At 37.8% G+C, this 27,986-nt stretch overlaps 1 protein-coding gene across 4 annotated transcripts in view; it reads left to right on the top strand.

Annotated features, from left to right (window-relative positions):
- Positions 1-27,986, top strand: part of LOC102782189 (glutamate receptor-interacting protein 2-like) — a 164,157-nt gene that overhangs the window by 121,667 nt on the left and 14,504 nt on the right. For all 4 annotated transcript variants that reach the window (XM_006783007.2, XM_006783008.2, XM_006783009.2 and 1 more), the window contains exons 6-17: positions 857-932; positions 5,084-5,229; positions 5,611-5,758; positions 7,834-8,003; positions 12,044-12,199; positions 12,911-13,063; positions 13,156-13,342; positions 18,754-18,899; positions 20,167-20,247; positions 23,107-23,170; positions 24,205-24,350; positions 25,195-25,339. In XM_006783007.2, the coding sequence (XP_006783070.1) occupies positions 857-932; positions 5,084-5,229; positions 5,611-5,758; positions 7,834-8,003; positions 12,044-12,199; positions 12,911-13,063; positions 13,156-13,342; positions 18,754-18,899; positions 20,167-20,247; positions 23,107-23,170; positions 24,205-24,350; positions 25,195-25,339 (1,618 nt within the window). The remainder of the gene's footprint in view (positions 1-856; positions 933-5,083; positions 5,230-5,610; positions 5,759-7,833; positions 8,004-12,043; positions 12,200-12,910; positions 13,064-13,155; positions 13,343-18,753; positions 18,900-20,166; positions 20,248-23,106; positions 23,171-24,204; positions 24,351-25,194; positions 25,340-27,986) is intronic.

Below are 27,986 nucleotides of genomic sequence, written 5' to 3'. Positions count from 1 at the left end.
GGCCCATTACTGTATGTTTTTTATGGTTATGCACTTAGTTAGAAGTAACATATTAGTGAAATGGTGTCATCTACACTACATTGAACTGTTGGCAATATATTGTACAGTAGCTGTTCCCATATTTATTAGAAAGGAATTTTGTCTATGTTTAGTAAATATATGAATAAATTAGTTAATTATACTACTCATTCTACTGAGAGGAATATTTTTGAACTGCCACCTTGTGATGGTTGTAGTTTGGCAGTGTTTCTCTACTTTGTTAATGTTAACCTCCTAGGACCTGGCATCCACATATGTGGACATCACATTTTGGGTTGTCTAGACCAAAATACTAAATTTTGGTCTACAAGAGCCTGATATCCACTTACGAGGGCATTATACTGGCACTGTTCTATTTTCCTCAGAAACAAAAATGAGGTAAAAAAAAAAAAAAATCAGGCAATTCTTTGTTCTTACATTCATCAGGTCCCAATCAGCCCAAATAGCAAAGAGAAATTAAAAATGCATTCCTTGAAAGAGTTCGGGTCTTAGGAGGTTAAAGGAATATCACTTTTGTGCTAAAAGGAAAAAAAAAGAAAGACAACATCACTCCCCTTGCTTTGTTTTTGTCGGTTCATCTAAATTTGTATTTAAAGATCTGAAGTTTACATTTTAATATTAGATATTCTCAACAAATGATACATTAAAAGCATTTTAGGATGAGGATAAAACGAACTTCCTGGCTGCAATGCTGTATCACATTTTTATTTACTGCAATGTAGATAAATAAATAAGTAAATATTAAGCTGATGTGGTATTTCTTTGTAATGTGTCTCCAGAATTTAGTGTAAAGAGCTTTGCCCTGCTCCTCTTACAGGTGGTACCCATGAGGACTGGCACAAATCACGCCCTTTAGTGGTCACCTATGTCAGGCCAGGAGGCCCTGCAGACAGGTACTGAATGCATGATTAAACAAGAATAACTGGCACACATGTAGGTGATGAATGGACGAACAGACTGACAACGAATGGAAAATGGTAGGGCCATTTTCCTGGCATGGTTTGGGTTTGCAGTGTCACTGCAAGCCAATACACTTGGTCTAAGTGATGATACCTTTCTATCCTGATAGCAGTGGTCTCTTCAAGGATGGTATAGCCCCCATTCATCCTGAGGGGTCACTGAATGGCTTGATAAGTATAAAAATATATGAAATGCATTCTATGATCTCTGCAGGCACTTGCTTTAAAGTCAGTTGAACATCTATGGGAGACTTTGTGCTGTCTAGTTAGACTGTGTTCTCCAATACCTACAAAACACACCAAATAACAGAATATCCTTTCTGAGAACGGTATCTTATCCCTCAAACAGAATTACAAAGAATCCCTACCAAGTTGCATTTAAACTGGCGGTGCATAATGGTGGAAGAACTTATTAAGACCTGCCATGTTGGATTTTCGCTTATGCCCTTTAATGCATTTGCATTCACACATATGCATCAATATGTGTGAATGCAAATACTCCAGCACAGTTACACTGACATATTTAAACAAACATAAAAAACACATGCAGTGAGACCCAGAAATAGAGATTATTTAGTCTTTCTGGAAGGTGAAAAGGGCAATGTCTTCCCATTAAAAATAATGTCTGGGAGAAATAAAAGCCAGACAAGAAGTGGCCTCCATTGAGTGTAAACTAACAACAGCACAGCTCAACCCATTCCCGTTGGGAGTCTGGGAGATTTGTCTGTGCCTTCATGCGAATAGACCCCAAGGATAATGGTGTCATTTCCAGTGACCGTCACTGGTATGTCGACAGTTATGTGTTACTCATAGCTGCAATGGCATGAATCATCGTATCCTTTTAATGTTGTCATCATGTGTCTGTCTCAGGCTTGATGTTTAAGTCATAATACGACATTTTCATATACATGTCAGCTTTGATCTCACACAGTAATAATTAAACCATCTAGAAATGGTGTAAATCATATGGTTTTAGAAATAAAAATAATTACCATGTTTAAAATGGATATAGATATATATATACAGATATCCATAACTGTGATGGCCAAAGAAAGTCCACCATTTATAGAAAGTCAGACCTCATTTATTCTGGTGGAGGTTTGTTTGTGAAGTTTTCTTTCAAACCGTTTTTAAAGTTAAAAGCACAAAATTAATTAAAAAAGCCAAAAGAAAAGCAGTTTAGTTTTTCAGTCGGTGTGCTTCAAAGGACTTCAGTTCAACGAATTGATTGAATGTGAAAATTATGTGATTACAAGTGAATCACTGAGCTTTAAGAGTGATCTGCTGTCACCCACCATCATTAAAACACAAAATAGGAAAGCCATTTATTACACAATAAGGACCACTGAGCCTGTTTTAGAGGTTTGTAATAAAGCAATATCTTACATCTGATTGTCACACATCAACACTAGCATTAGGCAAGCTTTTGCACCCAAAATTTCCAATTTTGAAGAACATGATTGACTCAGCTGTCCCTTTTCAACAAAACATTGGAATATAACCTTCTTCTCTGATCACTTAGCAGCTGCAATCATTTCCTCCTAGAAATTCGAACTGTAAGTTGCTATTTTTATTCTGACAGGTCCTGTTTTGAAATTGCTCTGCAGCAATATTTAAAGCAGATGCAAAAGTGCCAAAGTACTAAGCTTGAGTACTTAATGCCTCGTCTTTCTACTGATTAAGACATTTTACAGTTTCGTTTGATTCATAAGGGCTTGATTGTTGCTGTAAATCCATCTTCAATTTGTCAAAGCGACTGCCGACCCACCAGATTTTCAAATTCAAATTCAAATTTTATTTGTCACACACACACAACCATACACAGTATGACATGGGGGTGAAATGCTTGTAGCTGTACAATGCCCGACCATTAAATGACAGAAAAAAGTTTTACAGTATTTACAATTTACTACAAAATTTACAAATTAACTTAGGAATTTACAGTAAAAAAAAATGTGCAAATAGCAGAAAGAGATTATCAAGATTATAAATTATAGGATTATAGGAAGAGTGTGGTGGTGCGTGTGGTGATGTGATGTGATGTGTGTGAGAGTCCAGTCTTATAGTGATGTGTGTGGGAGAGTCCAGTCCTACACCTGGTTCAGGGCCCGAATAGCCTGGGGGAAGAAGCTCCTCCTCATTCTCTCTGTTTTGGCCTTAAGGGAGCGGAAGCGCTTCCCAGACCTCAACAGTGAGAAGAGTCCATTGTTGGGATGGGAGAGGTCCATCATAATCTTCTTAGCTTTGGACTTGCACCGCTTGGTGTAGATGGACAGCAGGTCAGGGAGCTCTGATTGAATGATGCGTTCGGCTGTTCCCAAACCAGGTGCAGATGTTTGCCGTCAGGACGCTCTCGATGGTGCAGCAGTAGAAGTTCTTGAGCACCTTCAGTGGCAGATGGAAGTCTCTAAGTCTTCTGAGGAAGAAGAGACGCTGACGGGCTTTCTTAACCTGGGTGTTGATGTAGCAGGACCATGACAGGTCCTGAGTGATGTGGACACCCAGGTATCGGAAACTGTCCACTCTCTCCACTGGCGTGCCACTGATGATGAGATATATAATGATGTTGCCAAATTGGTCATTTGTATATACAGAAGTGTAAACCTTCATCAAATAATCACACATTACACGGCCTTACAGACTGACTGAACCTTCACTAGTTCACAGACAGAACTGGCAGACCAGGACAAAGATTAAAGATTAAATTCTTACTATTGAATTATTTTACCCTGAAGCTCATCTAATACCGTTCTAAAGAAAATCGTCTTCAAAATGTGGGTCAGTCCTGGGGAAACGAATGAGATATTCATGCTGTTTTATATCCCATTTATATGCCAATTGGAAAAAAAAAAACTTAATCCACAGCACCATACAGTCCCAGGAGTGTCTACATTTTTAGAATTACCCAGTGGGAATTAAAGTGCCTTCTCTGAAAGTGTTAGAGATCCATGGTGTTTTTTACAGGACCACAAAGAAACTGCTTTCACTTCATGGTCAGATACAGATAGAAAGATACCCTGCAGGTCTAAAAACAGGTTAAATATCAGTCAAGTTCTAAAAGCTTATTTGTTTCAATCAACATATGGTAGAACCTTTAAATTTTAAATTCCCTGAAATTTTCCCGGAATCACCTGGTATTGTACCTTTTCATGTGCTTATCCGACACCCTGTGTGTACCATGTATGTTATTCTGCACCGATATTCAAAACCGATGAAAAATGTGTAAATCTGTCAAGAAATACTCCTGTCACATGGAGTAATTCCTGCCACAATAGAGCCTTTGGGTTATAGCTTAGCTCGCATCATGTTGAAAAGCTTCAGGGCAATCAGCATCCTGTTTGAAGACATCTGGCTGGTATGATTACAGCTCAGTGTTACTCGCACTCTGACATCAGCATAAAGCATCTATCAGTGCTCTAATGTGGCCGCTGCATTAAAAATTCAAAATGTTACACATCCATTTTTGTGGAAGTAAAAAATTGCCTAAACGGTCCTCCTGAGTGCCTCTAAAAACACAGAGGATCTCTCTGTATAAGTGTTTTTTGTTTGCTTGTTTTCGTTGTTGTTGTTTTTTTTAACCAGGCACTGAAAACAGACCAACATTTTAAATGCTGAAGACATTTCATGCTGTTTCCATGTGTGTCCTTGATTTTGAAATGAAGGTGAATTTTTACTGCAAGTCTCAGACAGATAAGAGGAGAGAAAAGAGGATGATGAGATCACAAGACAATATTGTGGAAGTGAAAGTTAGGAGAAGAAAGAGGCTTGGATCTAGCTGGGCAGAAAGGAAATGAGCAAGATGAAGAACTAAGATGTTAAAAGAACAAACAGGGCTGAGTGGAAGGAATGAAGAACACAGAATATGTTAGGAAAAAAAGGGAAGGTTTGGCATTTGATATTTCGTCATTTTTAACAGATATTATATGCTTGCTTTTGCAATATTTTCCTAAACACGCTAGAATTTTATGGAAGAAAGGAAGCTGGAACTACATGCAAATTGTAATTTCCAATCCCTGTCTTCTGTAATCACTGTATCACAAAATCCAATGTCATTTTTTTGGATGTGTGTGCGTGTCTGCATGCAGAGAAGGTACCCTGCGCCCTGGCGATCGTCTCCTCAGTGTGGATGGTGTGCCACTACACAACGCAAACCACAGTGATGCTCTCAGCGTGTTGGCCCAATGTGGCCAGGAAGCCCTGTTCCAAATTGAGTACGATGTAACTATCATCGGTGAGTCCACATGTAGACACACAGACATATGCAAAAAAAAAAAAGCCAAAATAACAGAGAGAGACACAAATTAAAGCTTGCAGCAAAATTTCTTTTTCTCAAATGCCAGTGAAATTTAAAAAATGTTTTTTTGGGGGTGGATTCTTTTGTTGTTGTGATTGCTGTTGATGTGTTGCCATTTTCTGCCACCTCACGCTAAGGTCTGCCTTATTTTTCTGGGTAAAACAGCTCAGTTTAACTTGCCCGAAAAGCACTGCAAGGAATCCCCTGCTAATCATGTCTGTTTATATTTTCAAGGACATATATGCTCTTAAACTTTTTCACTCTGCTGTTCTTGGTGAAACAGATATTTAAGGTATTTGTACATTCTTTCCCGTTCAGACTCACTGGCAAATGCATCTGGTCCACTGTTAGTGGAAATAGCCAAATCTCCAGGAGCAACACTGGGCATCACGCTGACATCAGCCAATCATCAAAACAAACAGGTCATTGTCATCGACCGGGTTAAACCTGGCAGCGTGGTGGACAGGTATGTATCTACATGCTACTCATTCTCCAGGCATTCTCAGTATTTAAAACCCACTGATGTCTTACAGACCCACAGGATGTTTCCTTTGGTGTGGGAGCTGTGATGCACACTGTAAAAAAAATCCTAATATAAAAGTATTTTACTGTGTATTTTACAGTTTTGTACTGTTCTTCTAGAATATCATTAAATTCACATAAATAGACTGTGATTTCACATTTCAAATGTAAATTAACGTAAAATCACCGTAAATGTAATAAAACATAATTTTCTTGTTTTTTAAATGTATTTGTCTGTACATATGCATATTTAGATTGTTAAAATACATTCACAAATGCATCATCATTTCACAAATATTTGTCCGTTATTTGAAAGATTGAACTGTTAAATTCAAATGTAATGCTATGGAAAAATATATAAAATGATTCGTATAAACTTTTTTTACATCAAATAATAATTATTATTATTGTTATTTAGGGCGATCGTGGCTCAAGAGTTGGCAGTTCGCCTTGTAATCAGAAGGTTGCCGGTTTGAGCCCCGGCTCGGACACTCTCGGTCGTTGTGTCCTTGGGCAAGACACTTCACCTACCACCTACTGGTGATGGCCAGAGGGGAATTATAAAGTGGAATTGTAAAGCGCTTTGAGGGTCTCAAAGAGCCCTATATGAATGCAATCCATTATTATTTAAACTAACTGTTAACTGTATATTTCTGTACATTTAAGTATTATTATTCATATTGCCGCATTCATTGACCTTGTTTATAGGTAATTTCATTGTTTAATCACATTAAATTGTTCCTAATTTAATGTTTAAAAGCACTTGAAAAAGGCAAAATCCCATGTAAAATTAGGGCAACAAATTGTATTTTCATTACTGGAAATAACCGTATTTTTATGAGTAAGTTATTTTCTGTTATTTTACGGTATTATTTCGGCACCCCAGCTGCCGGAATATTACTGTTTTTTTAAGATGTTTTTTCTAACAGTGCACTACAGAGTGAAATTAGTGCAACCAGCCTCAGTCTAACTTATCATATGTAAGAGAGCCCTTGGTGTCACATTTAAACCGGCTGGCTAACTGTAATTTTTCACTAAACAGAGTTAATATTCTTAGAAACACAACTGGCATGTATGTGTTTCAATACATGCCAGTTGTAGTTTTGCCTAGATTTACCCTTCAGGTTCTGAGTAAATTTTGTTCTGCTAGCTGTCAAACTACAACAGATGATGAAAGAAGCTCTGAGATGCTTTCAGATATTAAGACAACATTGTAGCTCAGTACAGTTTAAATCCACAGTAAGTACTTCATGGACAGTTTTCACTCTGCAGAACTGTTTCCTTACTTTGTCTGTCTGTCTGGTTGGTTTGATGCAAAGTTACCATTAAAAGAATATTATGTATTGAAATGCTATAAAAATTATTTTCTTGAGAACAGGGCTAGTGCACAAGAATATATAGTTTACACTTTTGCAAACATCTGTCAGCTGTATATTTCTCTTTTGTTGAAAAATGGTGGACTTTATAGTTTCTCCTTCAAGATCTAATTTGATTCTGCTGTTGGATTACAGATTTGCAGTGGTTGCATTTATGTTTACAGCATATCCTCTCTGTGTAAGAAAGACACAGATAAACACACATAGACTGTGTCCAACCTTATAACTTCCACAGACATCAGAAGACGGGATATTGCTTTCAGCTCCAGTCTACCTCTAAAATATACATGAAGCACTTGAACTCTGTGTCAGTGCTGAAATGAGTACTAAAATAACCTCAGTCAACAGGACAAGTTGACTGCAGAGGTCTGTGCTCTGGCACTATTCATTCCCACATGATTGCAAAGTCAGTTTGTAAAATCTAACCCCTGTGTGAAGAGCAGCGATATCATTCTGACCAGCACGGCAGCATGCCGTTGTGAGCTAAGCAGATTAATGTGTTTAGCTTATATACTGTTGGCAAAAGAACAAAAAAAAAGCTTTTCTGAAACAGAATGGAAGCTATTTGTGTTCTGTTTATTTATCCAGTGTATTGTGGCGATAACATTTTGTGCTTATTCTCTCTTTGTCTCTTTTGTATTAGATGTGGAGCACTGCATGCTGGGGATCACCTGCTGTCTATTGATGGGACATCAACAGAGCACTGTACGGTTCTGGAGGCAACACAATTAATAGCAAGCACAACAGAACTGGTTAAATTAGAAATTCTTCCCTCGCATCAAACGAGGCTAACTGGAAAACAGCATGACACAGGTGAGTGTAACAGCTAGGACCATCAGATTCACAGTAAACTCTTTGGTTATTTTAGTAATCAAAATTTTACAGTTTTATCTGTCAATATTTTATCTGTCAATATTTTATCTGTCATTTGGGTACAATTTAAAAAAGCCACTGGTAATTATGGAACAACCTTGTTAAATCATGATGAATCAACTCTGTTTGCGGGCTCAAGCCTCTACTATGATGGCTGATGCTGCCATCTTTTCAGCCTGCTGCATTGCTCTTATTTGAATAGGTATGACTCCTAAAATTGTTCAATTGTCTTCCTACCAATGCACAGCTTTGTTCATCACTCTTCATGTGTAGTATACCTTTGGAGCCAGAGTTTCAGAATCACTTATTAACAGTTTATTTATTTATTTTTAAATTCACTTGCTTTGTTGTTGTTTTTTTGTTGCATACATGTTTATGAAATTAAACTGAATTTTTTTTTGCCAGAGCATGTTGTACTGACATTTAATAGCTGGAAACATAGTTAGATGGCAGTATTTGTAATAATTAGCATGACAAATGCTAATTATTGAAGAACAATGACCAACTGTGTATTTAATTCCTGGTCAGCTCTGATTTGGCAACTATTAAGTCGGATTCCCCAAAAAAAAAGCAGAGTAAAAACCACCAAGGAGAGTTTGTTTAGTCTTCCCCACAATTAAGTCACCTCATGCATATTTAGCAAATCCGAGTAGCAAAAAAAAAAAAAAAAAAATCCCATTCATTCCGGTGTCTTTCAGCCTCTTTTTTTAATATAACTCTACTTGAGGAATAATTTGGCCGCAATGGCAACTCACCCATAGCCAAGTGATGGCTTCTCATCTGTGACAGAATTAGTGCCAATGGATTTAGAGGGGAAATCCTGATTCCAGTAACTAGTTTTTTGTCGTATGTTCATGTGTTATTGCTTGCAGCTGAGGCTGCTTAAGTATGACAAGTGTACACATCACACTCACACAATGAATATTGTGAATAAATAGAAACACATCACAGTCAACACGATCCTCTACTTGTAGACGCTGTATAGTTTTATTTTGTTTTTCCCCAAAACCTTTTCAAAAAAAATCTTTTTTGTTAGAAGAAAATCTTTAATGTGTTTCAGTCGATTCGAGATTCCCAGGAGAGGATGACAGAGACGCGATTAAAGCAACGGCTTTAAGACCGAGAAGAAAAACTAGATATTCTAGACTTGAACTAAACTAAAACCTTTCCATTAGTCTATTTTCAATAGAAATTTTTGTGTGGTGGAAGATCGCTCTCAGCATGAAAACAGACGAAAAAGTGAATGCTGAAAAGAGAAATGGCACATGAATGAGAAATAGAGTGACAAGGAGTGTAAAGGCAAGATGGGATTTAATTAAAGTCATTACACCTCTCTTCCAGCTGTCAAAAACTGCTTACAGCTTGCAACCTCCTCCTATCCCTTGTCCTTTTCCTCTCCTCTCTTCTCTGCTATTAATCTCTGCCTTTGACTTCTCTTATTCTCTACGCGTTCCTCATCTCAGAAATGCTCATCTCCTTCCATTTTGAAATTATTTTCTAGTGTTCCTCTTCGCTCTTTTTCTCTTTTATAGTTCTGTTGTGTTCTGGTATTATTTTAAAGTGACAAGAATGTGTGAACACAGCACACACAGACACACTTGTTCACTCAAAAGGTCACCATCTCATTTCATTTGTCTGCAAGAAGCTAAATTTATTCTTTCCTTCTTCTAATCACAGTTTTGTGACCGCCTTTGTGTGTACATGTGTGCATTTGTGTGTGTTAGGAAATGAACACAGCTCATTAGGATACTGATGGCCTTGCAGCAGACCTTAAAGCCAGCTTGCTGCTGCCTTATTAATAGACACTCTGATTAAAGGTTTTGCAGTTTTGTGTGTGAGTAAAGTTTCAGTCGGTTTTCTTGCCACATAGATTACGTTTGGTAAATCTAGACACAAATGTTTCTTAGAATGTTCTCATGTTTTGTTTATCTTCTCATAATGTATCATGTGTAAATGAGTATAAGTGTTAATTCAAAGTGGCTTTGCTATGTGTCTGCTGTCTGTGGGCATTCACAGTGTGTGTTACCGCTGCCGTTCCTTGTCAGAAGGACCGTCTCTCCGGTGTGTTTCGCTGGACATAATGACTTCATTTTTACCCAAGGAGGATTAGATGAAAAAATGTTTCCTCATTTCACGGATCTCACCCCGAGGTTGCCCAACACTTCCGCTCCTCACACGTCCTGCCATCAGAGTAGTTTAGATAAAAGGTCTCACACGTCGAGGAAACAAAAGCTCAGCTGGATGGCTGTGGCAGCACAGAGTAGTTTCGGATAAACTTCAGAGTTTAGATACACGAGCATAAAGGGGAATTACACACAAAGCTGTGTAGATTGTCAGGTTGTCAGCCTCGATTGTATCATTAAATTCTCAGTGGGAGTTTCCTCAAAAGAGGTTTTCCCCCAAAACTGAAGAAATGCGCATTTTTAGCAGATAACATAGTCAACTCATTTTTTTTCTTTCTCCATAATGTAATAGGTAACAAGAAAATAGTCACTGATTCAATTCCCGACACAACTTGTCTTTGCGGCTGCATCTGAAAGGGCATCTGGATTCTGCCAAATCAAACATGTGGAGCCACCTGTTGTGCTCACCACTTGTGACAAAGGGAGCAGCTGAATGTAGCTTAGAGACACTTTTTCATGGACCTAATTAAGTGACAGTGAAATTAGTTTGGATTAAATGCAATACAGTAAGGTATTGAATTATATGTTCTCATATAATAGGTATTTTTGGAAATATGTTCACCTGATTGGTTGGTATGTGAGTGTTAGTAACCCAAAAAGTTTTATATCTCTTTTAATCACAGATGAAATTTGTTGTAGAGTTTAACTGATAAATGAATGAATCAAGCTGAAAAGTAATGTGATCACTGCCTTAAATACTCACAGCCCACTTTGCTGGGTACATCTGTTGAAGTGCTTATTAACACAAATATCTAATCAACCAAATATACGGCAGCAACTGAATGCTTTGAGGGATATAGACGAAGCCAAGACAACCTGCTGAAGTTCAAAGCAGGCTTCAGAATGTGACAGAAAGGTGATTTAAGTGATTTTGAATATGACAACTATGCCAGACGGTGCCTGCTCCTAGTATTTCAGAAACTACAGATCACCTGGGATTTTCACAGACAAACATATAGGGTTTAAGTGGTAGATGTGCTGGTGACATTTGAACTACTCTGTGCAGTGGTTACCTGGGTGGCTATGATGTAGGGTCAATTTGCCCCTGGTAGGGTCAAAGCAAATTGGTCCGGGGTGAACGGCCAGGTGAGGTGAGAGTTACAAGATCTCTGTGAAGAAAACACTGAGGTCTAACGACACGTCAATCAGTATCAGCCTAAAAGATTCAATCCATTGAGGAAAAGTAAAAGTAATAATGCACAGCTAACTAGCTAAACAGCAAGCAGTTAGAATGGTTTTAATATGAAAGATATACAGATACTGTCTGTGACAGCCCATGGCAATCAAGAGTTCATGGAATGTGTGCTCTGTGTGATCATGTTTGGATGAGACACGGGGCATGACAAGCTGTACACATAACAGGAAGACAGCCATAAAGAGAGATATACCTATTATATAGGTTATAGATGAGTTATTATGTCCGAATCTCTAACTCACAATTTTATAAATTGCAATTCTGTAACATCTGCATTAATTTCTCCTTATCAGTGATCAGAATGGATGATAACTCACCTTCTTGGCAAATAGCAGACATGGTAGGGTACCTCCTACCTATATCTGTGACAATGATTTAGCCTGATAGAAGCCATTTAGTGGGCTGATAGCATAGGAAGAGCAATGCTACATGTACACAAAATCTAGAAACTTTTAGTTTAGGTTCAGACATTTGAATTTTGTTATTATTTTATTATTAAAATTATGTAAGAGTTGGTGTAAGGTTGGTTTAGCCTACACCTAGCCATTGATTTTAGAAGTATTAAAATTCAATGCTCATGTTTCATTGCATGTGTTTTGCAGTCAAGGTTCAGAAGTCGGACCATCCCCACTCCTGGGACCCTTGTGTTAATTACTGTCCCCCTCCAAACTCCACTCTCTGCAACACAAGTTCGACCCTCAATAAATCGTGGACAGCCTCTAACAACAACACAATCAACAACCTTGACTACTGCAAGTGTAAGAACACAAACAACACAACTTGGTACTACATAAGTAAGACCATAAATTTTTAGTAGAAGTCTAAATTAAGCTGTATGCGTTAATTTAGCCGTCATTGCCGAATGGTATTTGGCTTATTGATGATGGCAGGCAATGTCTGTGAAAGGGTAAATGAGACATCAAATGTATGCTGCCCAGTGGAATGTATATGTAGTGTAGTTTAAAAAGATATATTTTAAAAAGCTCTACATATTTTAAGACTATTTAAAGCATGTCTCTGTGAATTCTCATCTTGTGATTTAAAGATAAGCATCATAAGCATATATTTTAAATATAAGTGGCATTATGCAGTGCAGTGTCTTTGGTCATGTGGAAATATGACAAGAAAACTGGATGTTTCGAAAGAGGCCCAAGCAAGCACAAGGAGAGCATATACATTTCTCACCAAACCCAATACCTTACAGCTGTGAGACAACACTGCTAACTACTCAGCCACCATGCTGTGAAAATAAAGCACCAAACAAGAAATAAAATTTTACCTGACATATCCATGTTTGCGGTATTTATCATTTGCTCTTTGACTCTTTGTTTTCCATTTCCCAGAGGAAGAAAGAGATTTATTAGCATCTACTTCTTTGGTTTTATGATTTAATTCTTAAAAGTCTAATTTATTGCTCATGTATTGCAATATTGAAAATAGACTTCTTTTCCCTCACTCTTTTTTTGCAGCTCTTGTATCAGCCAGTTTCTCTCCTGCCTCTACAACCACTTCTGGGCCCAGCAGCCAGAGCTCGAGCACGTTACCCAGGCCCACTGTTCCCATGAGTCCCCGTAATTCACTGCTTAAACGGCGGCAGAGAAAGAAAGAGCATAAGAGCTCCTGTAGGTTCCATCTCCCTGTGTCTCTGCATGATGGATCTAATTTCCCAGAAGGGATGAAACTAACTGTAATCTATGTGCCTGTGTGTTTTTAGTGTCCCTGGCCTCCAGTTCGGTGGGTCCAGGTGGTCAGGTGGTTCATGTAGAGACCAGTGAGGTTGTCTTAACAGGTGACCCACTGAACGGCTTTGGTGTACAACTACAGGGAGGAATATTTGCCACCGAAACGCTGTCAGCACCACCACTTATTCGATTCATAGAGCCTGACAGCTCTGCAGAGAGGTGAGCGTGCATGTTGACCCAGTCATAAGGATGCACGTTTGTAGCATAAATTAAATCTAAACTAAAATAATGGTCATCTGTAGCTTTTTCACTACAATATCAAATTTAGTCTGACTTTTTTTTTTTTTTGGCACTACAATGTCAAAAGTCTTGTTTTTGTTTCCCTGCTTTGTGATTCACTGCCCCACCGTCATTGTTTTATTTCTGGTTCCCAGCTGGCCATGTTTCCACCTGTGTCTGTGTCTTTAGTCAGTCTTTTGTGGACATATAGTCACAGGCTTTTCTTGTGTCGCTAATTTGTGCCTCTAAATCACTTCCATTCTTTGTCTTATCATTGACCCAAAAATCTATTTTAGTATGCTACACTGTTTCAATTCCAAAATGCATCTGGAAGAGAGAGGACAGAAGTGGTTTGTCAGAAGGGATATATAGAAGGTGCACAGGTGTATCCTTTGTACAAGTGTTTTCAACCTCATTGTCTATAAGAGGCATGACACACAGTTGGCATATACAAACATGATGGAAAGAGGACTCTTCAAATAACTCATTCCTTTAAGCAACAATCCTGTATGGAAATAAAAAAAAACCCTATAACATCTCACATTGTCTCATCTTGTGAATTTGAGTAAAAGTGACCCTTCATTAAATACAAATCTGCCATAAGTACAGTTATATCTGAGATCTGAAAATACAGCAGTAGTTGGACTATGCAAGTACTTAAATTTATGTTGTGCTTTCCTAGTCTTAGTGATTCCTCAGTGCTTCTAATTACACTTTAACCATACATACAGACATTCTTTTTATTCCATCAACATCAAGCACTGTACCTCACACCCGTGGGCAATTTAGAATTACAAGTTAACCAAACTGCATGTCTTTAGACTGTGGAAAGAAACCAGAGTAGCCAGAAGAAACCCACACAGCCCCAGGGAGAGCATGAAAAATCTACGCAGAAAGAGCCTTGCTGGAAACCTTCTTGCTGTGAGGTGACAGTGCTAAGCACTGTATCACCACGCCACCTTATTTCAGATCTCATGTCTATTTCAAGGCACCACCCTTCAACACACCCTCTTTCCTTATGACTATTTTAGATTCAAGATTCAAGAGCTTTATTGTCAATACACAGTATACACAGTATACAGGTACCGAAATGCTGTTTCACCCCAAGCCCCCCATGGTGCATTTATAAGTATATAAAAGATATATCTCCAAGAGATATAAAACTAGGATTTACAAATAAATAACATGCTAAATTTCGGCAAAATTAAAGGTTAAAAAGGTACTAATTACTAACTATACAATGCTATACAATACTATAATGCTAACTATACAATTCTAAATGTACGATAAATAAAGACAGGACAGAGACAATACAAAGTGGATTGTGCCATAGGTATTGAATACCAGGTTCAAGTTATTGTCCGGATATTGTAGACGAGACAGGGCGAATGTCACGGCGAGTGAGATGAGCCGTATAAAAATAATAAATGAGGATCCAATCGCAGGCAGTAGTGGAGGAGTGAAGGTGGTTTATTTAACACAATGCGCCAGTGGAAAAATGGAAACAGAGATCACACTAAACTATACTGGAGACAACTAAACTACTGAATACGAACCGGAACTCAAACATGAAGCAAGGCGGACGACGGTACAAGATGGTGACGGCAGGGAACACACAGATGAAACATGGTGGAAACACAGACGGACCAGCAACTACGATGACAGAGGACACGACTTAAATACACACAGAGAAACATGGGAATTACACACAGGTGGTGGACACAGCTGGGAATAATCAACAAGACGAGACAGAGGGAAAACTGAACACACTCACATGAGACGCAAACCTTCACAATAAAACAGGAAACGAGAACACTACACCAAGACGCAGACCTGAGAGACAGACAGACAGAATGACACATGGAACCTAAACTAAATGTGAGATACAACCGAGAACAAATCCTTAACATGAATAAACAGAAACATAGAATTCTAATAATAATAATCCTCATAGTGCCCAAAACCACGACAATGATTCAAAAATAAACTAACAATCCAAAACTCAAAATACTGGGTCGAAACTGACCCAGAACCGTGACAGCGAAGACATGTGCAAGATGCAAAATGTGCAAATATAGTATCATTTAGATGTGTGTTCAGTAACTATGTGACTTATATGCACCATATATTATCACTCCTATACTGCTTTGAGATTTCCACATGATATTTCAAAGACTAACTAGTGCTCGTCTCTGTGGAGCAAATATAGTAGCAACATGGTGGCAATGTCAAAGTACCCTTTGAACTCACTGTCACTGTTTCCTATAAAATACACCCGGACATGGCATATAAAGTTTTACGATTCCTTAAAACCACTTTTCTTATTAATTTGACGCACATTGGTGCATGTATTAATAGACATGGGTAAAATATGACCTCTCCTCACAGTTACAGTGTAGTAAAATATAGATGTGTAATTTAAAAACTTTGTAACAGGATGTTCACTTGTATTTGTGTAGTTGTAGAACAACTGTACAAATGGCCTTCTGTTTGTTTGAGGACAAATGCCGACTTTAATGTTGCATTAACAGAGCTTTACTTAGCTTCCCTGTGTGTGTTTGGATGTCAGTGTTAGTGTGGGTGGGCGTGTTAGACTGATGTTTTGGTGTATTAACAGCTCTTCTTCGCTCTGTATTATGTGTGGGTGTTTAAATGTTTGGAAGAATTTCTGTGCATGAGTGTAAGTAGGGTTTTTTTGTGAACACTGACATGCAAGTGTGTGTGTGCCCACAGTCTTCTGCATGCTTGTGTCTGCTGTTTCTCAGTAATTTGTTCACAACTTCATTTAAGTCTCTGTATGAATTCTCAGTCGTGCCTGGATCATGATGCTGTGCTTATGTCCGTGTCCATTGATTGATGTTGATGTTTCCGTCATATTAACAGCTTCTGTAAGTGCTGGGTGTGTTTCGGCACCCTGAGGCCACACTCCCTACTCCATTAGCGCTCACACTAACAACACTAATTAGCTAGCTTCCCTTTGCCCACTCTGGAGGAATCGATAAGTACCTTTCTTTCCGCTTGGCAGTGTGAATCCAAATAACTTTGGCTTCAGTTAAGGTTAGAAGATGAAAATTAAATTATTAGTGTAAATTAATACGACAGCGAGGCAGTCATCGGGCTGCACTAAACAGAATGAAAAAATGAGACAACGAAAGCAAAGAAAGGACTTGGGGTTCTTGAACAATTAATGGGAAATGGAGGAGAAAGAACGACAGGAATGAGAGCTATGGCAGACCATTTTATCCTCGGTAAATCATAATGAAGATGTCTGGCTGTATATTAATACAAGTCACCCACTCGTGGCTTAATGGAAGATACAGTACCTCATTTGTGCATGTGTGTCACATAAAAGAAAAACCTAAATGTCCTGGAAATCCATAGGGCACCAACTACATTACAGTGAGGCCGAATTAAACGGAGACAAAAACATTTCATCTTCATTTTCTTTTATCAGATGTCACCTTGGTGCAGAAGTGGATAACTGTTGTAATAATTTCATTGCAAAAAGGAACATGGCTGTGGGCCAATTCTAAGAGTTGACATTTCACCCTTAAGCCATAAAATATACTAGCAGCTTTTGTAATATGTTAACAAAAGTTACCCAAAAACACTCAATTTCTATTGTTTAGCCAGTTTTGTGTTTCAAAGTCACACGTTTAAGCTACTCAAATATTTACCTTCCTTTGCTTTTCTTAGCCACACATTGCATTTGTTCTTAATTTCTTCTGAAGCTCACTGCATGAGCTATCTTATTCTGTTAGGCTGGAGTATTATAGTCTGACTCACAGACGGGGATCTTCTCATCAAGTTTTTCCTTCCAGATCTTCGAAAAGCAAGAAAGCTGGAATTGCTTTAAGTCTGAATAAACAGTGACATATTAATAATATCACAGGATAATATATCAACAGAAAAGGCACATGATTCCTGAATTTAATAGTCACAGGTAATGTGCTTTGATTTAATTCCAACAGTCATTTATTTAATGAGCAGCCAGGGTTGGTGTATTTTGGAAATAATAGCTAAACAGCAGCATAAAAGCCACAGTATCTAAAAATAATGTGAAATTTAACACAGTGGGGAGTCATAAGCTTACTCTCCTGTCATCTGTCTGTAAAATGAATTGAAGGAGGGGAAAAAATTCCAGATAGGGCAGCTACTGACAGTTAGCAAACATAAATGCCTGAATTTTTATTCTCCCCTTGGGACCAGTTTGACCCTGGAGGTAATCATATTAAATAGACACAGACAATAGCGAGACAAACAGGCTTTATTTCAGGCAGCAGGATCTGACAGCTTGTGTGAACATAATGCTGAGTGTGGTGTACTGCCTGAGTGCGCTGATGTTTGGAAAGTTCTTGAAACCGTGGTCTCGCGCTCCAATAGATCGTCCTTGTAAACAAATAACTGAAGAACTTGAGTTTAGTTGAAGCCACTCCAAAATGACAGTAGGTTTCCTCTCCATTGAAAAAACTTCTCTTCCTTTTAAAACCCAGCAAGATGTCAGTCCTAATAGTGATTACAGTTTATCACAAAAAGGTGTCTTGCCTTATGAAAGCGTATACTTTTAATACTTTTAATCTCATTGTTGATGATGCATGGATATGAAACACAGGGAAATGAATTATATGTAGAGTCGTACTACGTGCTCGTATGTATCCTTTTCTTGTGGTATATATATAGGAACAGGACCAAAAATTTTAAATCTTTACTTTTACATTTATGCTTATATTAATCATTATATCAACCCCAACCCTAATTCTGAGCTTTATCCCATGAAAATCACTAAATACATTTAGTACTCTTGTAGGTGAGATAGGTTTGTTGTTACCGTTGTTTGCAAATGTGTCTTTGCAAAGTTTCTGTCAGAGTACTCTGTGGACTACTTTTTCATATTTAATCCAACAGTCCAGAGTACTTCATCCATTCAGTGTGAGACCAGAATTTATGAGTTTTGTTTTAAAAGCAAGAAAACCTCATTCAGATTCACACTGGTTATTAGTTAATACTGCCAAAACTTTCTCAGCACAATGTATGTGCATGTGAATGACAAATCAAAGAGGAAATGTGTTGTTTATGTGTTGCTTTTTAGTCTTTCTGCAGTTTTGTAAGAGTTTTTTTTACATCCTGAGAGCATCACAGAAAACTGAAAAAAAATAAATAAATCATTTTAAAACAAAAACCTTACTGGAAGTTGTAGATAGGGGAGAAACTATTACACACTTTGCTGCACTGGTAAAATAAAATGAGGGCTGGAGAGTTTTTGTTTTGCTTTTTCCACTTTTTTCTCTTCAACCTATCAAGCATGGAAGCATTGCTTTTCCAGTCACTAAAGCGTCTTGATTTTCTCGTAGGTGTGGCCTGCTGCAGGTAGGAGACCGTCTTCTGTCGATCAATGGAATCCCCACAGAAGACGGAACACTCGAGGAAGCCAATCAGCTCCTCCGAGATGCTGCATTGACCAATAAGGTCACACTGGAAATAGAGTTTGATGTAGCAGGTTTGTAAACTTAGCAAAACGTTTTAGACCTTATACCATGTCATATATGCACCATACATATTCCTTGCTAATTTGTGAAGCCTGAAAAACGTTTTCACAGAATAGAAAGACACCTTTGTGTTCTTTAATAGCTCCCATTTACATATACTCTCATTAAACACATATAATCTCATTTTCACAGACTGGATATACTGGTGAGATTCCTGTGCTGTGAGCTTTTGTGTTACCACAGGCAGGATTAGACAGAATAAATACAGCTCTTCACTGCAGAGCATGGCACCATTGACATGCTGTCAACCCCTGTGGAAAGTATGAAGAGTTCATTCAGGGTCTTTATTTCTGATTTCTCTGTAGAAGAAAAGTCTCAACAGATTCCATTTTGGAAAATGTTAAACTCGGATTAGGAATACATCAATCCAAGATTTTTTTTAAGAATCAAATTACATTAAATAAATACAGTGTAGTGCTTCTTTTGAAGGGAATCTGTTCAGTACTATAATTTCATCATTCTAGTAAGTGAAGGCTGAATGACCTGCTTTCTTTTTTAACTTTGATATAATTATTCAAAAAGTCTTTTTTTTTTGTTGTTGTTATTCATAATAATGATTCAAAAGAGACTTGGTAAAAAATACATGTGTAGTATAATGGAATTATACATCCAGTCATCTACTTTTACACCTGTAAGTGTAAAAAGTCCTTGTGAAAAAATGAAGTACTGTGCCGTTTAGGTAGTCAGTGGGAATTTTCAAACAATTTAAGTGTTTGATTGAGGTCTCTGCAGTTATTAATAGTAACTTTTTCAGTCATTGAGTTATATGGCTAGCAGATAATTTGGAGGTAAAGGATGCTCATAACTAACTCTATAAATTAAAAAGAATAAATGTATTAGATCTACTGATAATAACGCTAAATTTGGGTGGTACGTATTCACCCAGTGTTATATTTATATTGGTTTTTGTTTGCTTGACTGTTAGTGTGTTTTCCTTTTTAACTACTTTGAGTAGATCTGTTTGTTGTCTGCTTTCCTGAACAAGCTGTTCAGGAAATTAATTACCTTTTCTTGGTGAGCGAAACAAACTCTAAAGTAAGAAACAGATCCAAGTAGGGAGTCAGAGGTGTTTTACTGGTAGAATTAGTATTTACTCCTGTAAGCAAACAATGAGGATTTACAGTCCCCGTTTGCCATGTAGGAGAGTATTATCTGTTTCTTTTTACATTGCTTGTTTCTCTGGTTATGCTTAAGTGTGTGTCTGTGTTTCTGTTGCAGAATCAGTGGTGCCAAGCAGTGGTACTTTCCACGTCAAACTGCCGAAGAAAAGAGGAGTGGAACTGGGGCTCACCATCAGTGGTAGGAACACACACACTTGAAACATTTTTCATGTGATCCACTTTTTGTTTTGAACAGCTGCTGGCAGAATGTTTAAAATTCATTCGACCACCCACATGCATTTTTTATGACAACAAAGTCTACAGAGAAGCTAAGCTATAAATTCCAACAATGTTTATTAAATGCTATAGATATTGTTTGTCTTTCTGGTGCCACTAGCATTACGCTGTGTGTCCAGCATTTTTTCAGTTAGAGCTAAGTCACTTAGTTTCAACTGAGGAAAATCTACACAAAATCTCTACAGTGATGTTTTTGACTAACCTTTGAACTTCACTTCAATGGTCCATTGTGGAGAAGAGACAGTTGAGAGGAAAAGGTATACTTTGGATTCCATCTCCTGTGTCTTCCAACTTCATCTATGATCATGAGCTTTAAGTAGCGAGCAAAAGAAAGAGATCCTTATTGATCAAAATCAGTTTTCTCCATAGATCTGTTGGTTTCAGACACCACACTGCTATGCAATAACTATGCATGCAATTATCAGATGGACTTCAAAGCAGAATAACATGAATGACTGCTCACCTGTTGTTTGTCTATGTTCACAGCCTAAGACATAGCCCTGCATTAGGGGACAGGTTCCAAAATTTTAAGGCGGGCTCGCAGTAGAACTAGTTCTCCTTTTCATCAAAACATGTCCTCTGAGGTAGTTCGGGGATTTAATAAGGATGCCTCCTGGGTGCCTTCCTTTAGAGATTCTCCAGGCTTGGAGGAGATCCAAGTGTAGACCCAGAACTCACTGGAGAAAATATATATCTCATCTGAGCTGGAGCATCAGGGAATCCCCATGCAGGGAACTGTAAAAGGACGTCTGAATTACTAATTAGCCTGGTGCCGCTGCAATAAAGAAAAGAAATTGAAGCTAAACTTTGTGGCAGCAGTTCGTAGGTTGATGTTAGTTTGAATTCGAGCGCACAAGGTCAGAGTTAATTTTTCTAGTTTTTGTGAAACACATTTCTCAGTATCATTAAATATACTATGAGATGAACAAAAATACTGGCTATGAGCTACCCGCTAACATCAATGGTCAACCTCACTGTGTGTTAAATAAATAGGAGTAAATTTATGTTGCAGAATCCATAGAGCCTTTCCAAAATTGATGTTCAAAAAGAACACATGGGTGCAATGATCAGTGGTCATGTAGTGTATACAGTATAATGTTGCATTAAACATTTGTAATCAAAAATAAAAGCACACACTTGCGCATTTACCCTGCAGACTTGGAATTATTCTGCCAGTCAAAAGTGGTTATTGAGAAAGTAATTCATCACACGCTAACTGTATCTGTAAAGCTTTATAGCACAGTCTTCACTCTTCACTGGGAATGACCTAAATTCAGTGTTTAATTATACCTAGCCTGGAATGTGGGTATATTGTAGTGTTCCACGCTGTATTATTTTAAGAAGCATTATCTCAGTGACAGGCGAAATACTGAACCTGACACATTTTTAAATATTTAAAGAGAAGATAATTGAAGACGTCTTGGCCCCAGCAATTTTGCTGGAGGTTGTGTGGAAGAAAACAAGCAGGCAATGCCTATTTTTTTTTCTTGTCCACTATGTTGAATTTCTTTAAAGAAAATATACACTTTTTATGTCTAGGATTTTGGCCCTTAACATAATATGTTATATATTTTTTAATGGTGATGTAAATCATTGTCTGTGTTTTGGAGTAAATACTAAATCGAGGTGTGATATCTGGCTCCTAAAGACTGTCTTGACTGCCTGTAAAAATGCTGTCATTAAATCTTCAGAGAAAACCTGCTTTTGTGTATCTTTTTGGCATTGCCAGTTCCACACGCCCCCTTTGTCCACTCAACATGATTGGGGGTGGGGTGGGGTGGGGGGGGGGATACTGAAGGAGATGCAGCTGTGAATGTACTCACTTTCTTTTAGTCTCTCTTATTTTCTCTCTATCCCTTCTTACATTAGGCATCAATGCTAAAAACCTTGTGTGCACCTTGTGTGTATCTGCACATGCCTACTATGCCTGCCTCTGATGTTTGCTGATACCAAGCGACATTTCATATCCCTGCCACACATTTGCATTTAAAAGTGCTGTATATATATCGTGTAAGAAAAATAGCTGAAGACATAAGCACCGCAGAAACAGTGCAGCTCTCTTAAGTTATTTCTGCAAACCAGTCCTACAGGGTCTAAGCACATAAAAACATTTTTGTCCTTATTTCAACTTTCCTAGCTAAAGAGACAGGATGTTTGAGCTATCATGTAAATCAAATGTCCAAATCAAACCAATTCTCTTACCTCTGGTTTTTTTCAGACCTGAAATGTGGGATTTTATTATTTAGGTACTCCCTTGTTCTTCAGTGACATTGTAGTGATGTGTTATAGTTGTAACCATCTAAATAACTAATGATAATAACCTCAAACTAGGTTATATTGTCTCAATTCTGACGTATGGTGTATATAAAATGGTATAAAGCAGGTTGTTCCTTGGCCGCATTTGAGACAAGAGAATGGTGCAATGGTGCCACCTGCTGAACAGAAAATATTCACAGCTAGCAAAGACATGGAGCTTCTGGGCTCACGCTCAGAGAGCAGGGAACCCAAAATGTTGGCTATTGTGACAAATCTGTGTGCAGGCAATTTGTCCTGATAGGATTAAAGAGGTGATATTAGAAGATGGATGGACGAATATACAACCTTAATGTTACTATTTATATTGAACTGATTATTATTATTATTATTATTATTATTATTGCTGTTGTTGTTGTTATTTTTATTTGTTGACTGACATGTTATATTTTGATGTTGTTGCTGCTGTTCCTTTTAAATCTTATTATGGTTTCATCTACCTTAACAGCCAGTAAGAAGCCAGGAGAGCCTCTTATCATTTCTGACATCAAGAAGGGGAGCATGGCTCACAGGTATTTTTTAGGGACTAGTGTTATATTTCTTTTTAAGGACTGCATGTTTCACTTTTTTTTTTTTTGGGGGGGGGGGGGGGGGGGGTTCTGCCACCTTAAAAAAAATCTTTTTCGATTTCATTTTGTTCTGGGTTCTGTTTGTTTTGTTTTCTGTTTTTGAATTTATATCCATATTATAGTTCACTTTTTCCTTGTGTTTTATGACACTTGTTACAATGTATCACCTTCTGGGCTATTTTGTTTTGTTTTTAATCTTAGAGTAAATTGCACACTAAGAACTAAAGGACACCAGACTTTACTAGTCATGTGTGTTTCTCTTGTTCACAGTAATACACAGTTACAGTGATATGAGCTTTAACATAGACCCCCTTGCCTTAATCCTTTGTGTCCTATATTCAGCAACGTGCTGGACACTGGAAGAAATTTTTTTGGTCCATATTAACACGATAGTATCAAACACCTTTCTAACATCAGAAGACGGGTACACTGCAGTCATAAAGAAATAGATCTTATGCTCAGGCTGTGTTGAAACGATGGACATTTAATACTAAAGGGATCATTTTGACTATATTTATATACTTAAATGCACTGTGTTGTTGCCTTGTGGATGGGCTCAGATTTTTGTGTTAATGAGCAGCTGAATAGTGCTCAAAAGTAAGTAATAAGAGTGAGCACTACCACTTTCTAACAATATAAATTATATAGAGGTTTGGAGACTTACATAGCAAGGACCACTAAAACTAGCCAGCTCAACACAGGTTTTTGTTTTTCTGGGTGGCTGGGTTTATGGGTGTTGTATTTATTTTCCAACTAATATATTGAGGAGCAAGCTATGTTATATCATATACTCATAAAGTTACACTTTTTTTAGAATTCCATTGAGCCCTTTTAAATTTGAAATTATAGAAATTATTCAACTTAGTAACATAAGTGTTTTTACTTCAGCGTTTGATTAATATCTAAGTCTCAAATGCTTTGACTTTTTCTCTCTTTTTTCTTTGTCACTCTCTATTCTTTCACTCTCTCACCACCAGAACAGGAACACTGGAGCCTGGAGATAAGCTGCTGGCTATTGACAACATCAGACTTGAAAACTGTTCCAAAGATGATGCGGAGCAGATCCTCCAGCAGTGTGAGGAACTCGTCAAATTAAAAATACGTAAAGATGAAGACAACTCAGGTACTTTTGTGAATATAGTTGTTTCTATATTTGAGTGACAGAGCTCTGACCTGAGTTAAGCTAATGTTTTAAGTTTTCTTTAGTTTATTATTTCAGTTACCGTCAGAAAAAAAAAAGCTGTACTAATGAAGTTTGACCACAAGGTGGCACTATTGTCCAAAACTCTGGGACACCTACACAACTAAAATGGTCTTCATGTGAAACAATAAAGAATGTATTACAAATTACAACATAAATCCAACATGTTTTTACAATATAGTATAATTTTATATAGAAAAATGTGCCGTGACCTATTATGGGAACTGGAAACAACAAGCAGCAGCCTAGAGTCCTAATCCATCTAAGGACGTTTGTGCATGGTCGCATATTCACATTTTAACAGTCTTACAGCTTACACCTTGTATTTGTGTATACACATAAACACATTCAAGTTATATAATGTGACGTACCACACACACACACAAACTAAGTTAGGGACTGTGTAATGAGGGTAAATAATGAGACTGTAGTCATCAGGCACAAACACACACAAGGAGGAAATAACATGTGTGCATGCTATATGATGACAAGGCAGTCTTTTCCTTGGTTACCATGGAAACTGTGTCTTGCCCACCAGTGTAGTCTCAAGAAGCGTTTTGACCTACTTCTGGAATCAAGTGTGTTTGTGTGTGTGCGCATTTCCAGTGAGCAGGTAATGTGATCCAGTATTACTTAGTGACCTGAAGTGTTTTGTGTGCGTGTGCATCAGATAAGAAGCATCCATCAGACGGTATAATGTACTCCTCAGACTTGAAACACTAGATTAATGTGTGTGACTGCGTGTATGTGTGTTTGTGTGTATCAGATGAGCAGGAGACATCAGGCAGCATCATATACACAGTGGAACTGAAGCGGTACGGAGGCCCTCTGGGTATCACCATCTCTGGCACTGAGGAGCCGTTTGATCCCATCACTATATCAGGCCTAACTAAGAGAGGCCTTGCAGAAAGGTACATACTCAGACACACAAAATCTCTTCTGGGAATTCTAGGTTGCCACTTTGTAGCTCTAAATGAAATTCCCTAGATTTCTGGATAGAGCATTTTTGTATAAATCCAAAGCTGATGAATTGAAAATGAATTGAATATCTCACTATGTCTGTCATGTTTTACATGTCTGTGTTGCTCTGTAACTAAAAAAACAACAGTACCAGCCAAGCATGGAAGATTGCGTTATTTTACATTAACCAAATGTAGTTATTTTCACAAAAAAAGCAACTCCAAAAGAGAGGTGACTCATGCTCCATGGCTGCAGAATTTTGGAGTTTGAGGTGATGACCCAAATGCAGACAGAACGAGGCGTGAAATGGGAATTAACCAAAAGCGAGTCAATTTATTGACTGGCAAGGGTACAAAAACAAAGGCAAAGGAAACCATAAACTCTAACTGAACTAGAAAAAGACAAGAGAAACATGGAAATAAGAAACGTGGAAATCCTGAGATCTGGAATACATAAGATTAAACAGACAATCCGACAAGGGACAAAGGAAAACTGACATAAAGTGTACACACGGGGATGATTAGGGAGAAGGAAACACATGGGAACACAGCTGGGATGAATAAACATAACAACACAAGGGAAGCAAAACTAAACACACTGAACACGGGACAAGAGACTGTCAAAATAAACAGGAAGCCGACACGGAAACGGGGATAAACAAACAGGGGGACGAACGACCCTGACACGACTAAGACACACAGAGGACGAGGGAGCGAGAGGGATGAAACACAAGGAGAGGAACATGGGGACAATGAATGGAGATGAGACATTACAGAGATACAGACATGACCGAGGAAACATACACAGAGGACATGACAAACTCTCATAGGAGACACAGGGATGCGATGCACCCTATGCACACATGTCCACTGGCAGATAACAGGATACTGTGTTAGTATAAGGCGGCCACATACAATTAAAGCTCACTGCATAGCATATTGCTAACAAGCAGAACAATTACTGTTGTCGAAGTATATGTCAGTATATGTCAGTGTGACATGTATTTACATTTCTGCAATGGTTAATATCAACTGTGTCACATCAACACAGAATTGAATACATCAGTTGCCAAGCCACCAGTCATTGGTCCGAGCCAGTTAGATAAAAACCAAATAATCAGTGCATCTCCAACTTTCATGTGTTGATATTTTTGTCTCTGCTACAACCAAGCCTATATTCCTTCCTTCCATCCATCCATTTACCAGATTCTACACCAGAAGTTGAGTGTCCAGCAAGTGCCATTTGACACAGAGTAATGACAGATGTGATATTCTGAAACACGAGATGGTAGCTAGTGTCCAAAGCAAGACTGAGAGAAAGATGACATAATGTTTTCCCTTAGTCATAAACATCCATTGGTAAATTCAGCTTACATCCACTCCACCACACAGCACCTTCAGCTTTTATAACAGGCTCACGTGTTATTCCATCAAACTACGCTCACAGAGGCAACATACTACTTTCCCACGTCCAAATACACACACACACTGTGACCCTATTTCTCTGAGTCTGTGATGTAATTGCTCTATTTCCCATTCTAAACTGTTGTCGATAAAGCACTCAGACCTGTTGGCTAAAAGCACTCTAAAAATAAACTTGGTGCAACTTGATACAGATGAAAGTGCAGGAATACAAATGATAACCACAGTGCTACATCTTACACCGACCCACTTTTTCTCCTTTTCTTTTCTTCTTTTCGGTCAAGTGATTTAATTTTGTTTAACCACCAAAGGGCGTAAGAACCAGGCACAAACTAGGACCATTATAACTTAGGTCTACCTTATCCGTGTGTACATACTGTTCACCAAGAAAGAAAATGCATTCTTCCATATATTATTGTTTTTTAGTGGCACATGATTTTCTGAAAGTAGCACTAAGTTCAACTTTTTGGCAGTCCTCTTTCTACAAGTCATCTACAGTGCTTTAAAAAAAATGTAATTAATTTTTGCATATTTATATTTATAGCACATATTTCACCATCTTACGTTTACCAGTGAACCTAAATCTGAATCTAAATGATTCAGAGAAGACTTGGGAGAAGGTTATTTGGTAAGACAAAACCAAAATCAAGCTCTTTGGCATCAACTTTGAAGGAGTGCTTAGTATGAGCACAAGAACACCATCCCTACATCCTTAAAAAACCTTATATGCTATGCTAGGCTTTCTCAAAAAGTGTTTAACATATATGTTTAGTATATGCTTTCATAAGCCTGTGTGTGAGACCTCAAAATGAATAATATCTTCCTCAAATTAGGTTGGAATATAAAAGACAGTTTTTCCTTTCTTATAGGGCTTTACAAGAAAGTGAAAGTTTTAATGATATTCAAGGGAGGCAGTGTTATTCTTTTCACCTTGTTCTGACCTTAGTCCAGTCATATGGCGGTTAATCTTAGTTTTCCCTTACTTTATCTTATCTTAGTTTTGTATGAACACAAAAGATTAAGATCTTATCTATAGAAACTCTGTATCACTGTAGTAACACTGTATCACTGCAGACCATTGTTATATATTTTTTTCTATCCAATCATGTGCCCTACAGTAGTTTGAAAACCATGGCGCCAAGGTAAATACATTTTTTTTTCTTTTTCTCTAGCTTTA

This window comes from Neolamprologus brichardi, chromosome 5 (assembly GCF_056152115.1).
Source record: "Neolamprologus brichardi isolate AB-2024 chromosome 5, ASM5615211v1, whole genome shotgun sequence".
Taxonomy (NCBI): domain Eukaryota; kingdom Metazoa; phylum Chordata; class Actinopteri; order Cichliformes; family Cichlidae; genus Neolamprologus; species Neolamprologus brichardi.
The sequence above is the reverse complement of the archived record's forward strand: the minus strand, read 5'-3'. Positions and strand labels throughout refer to the sequence as shown.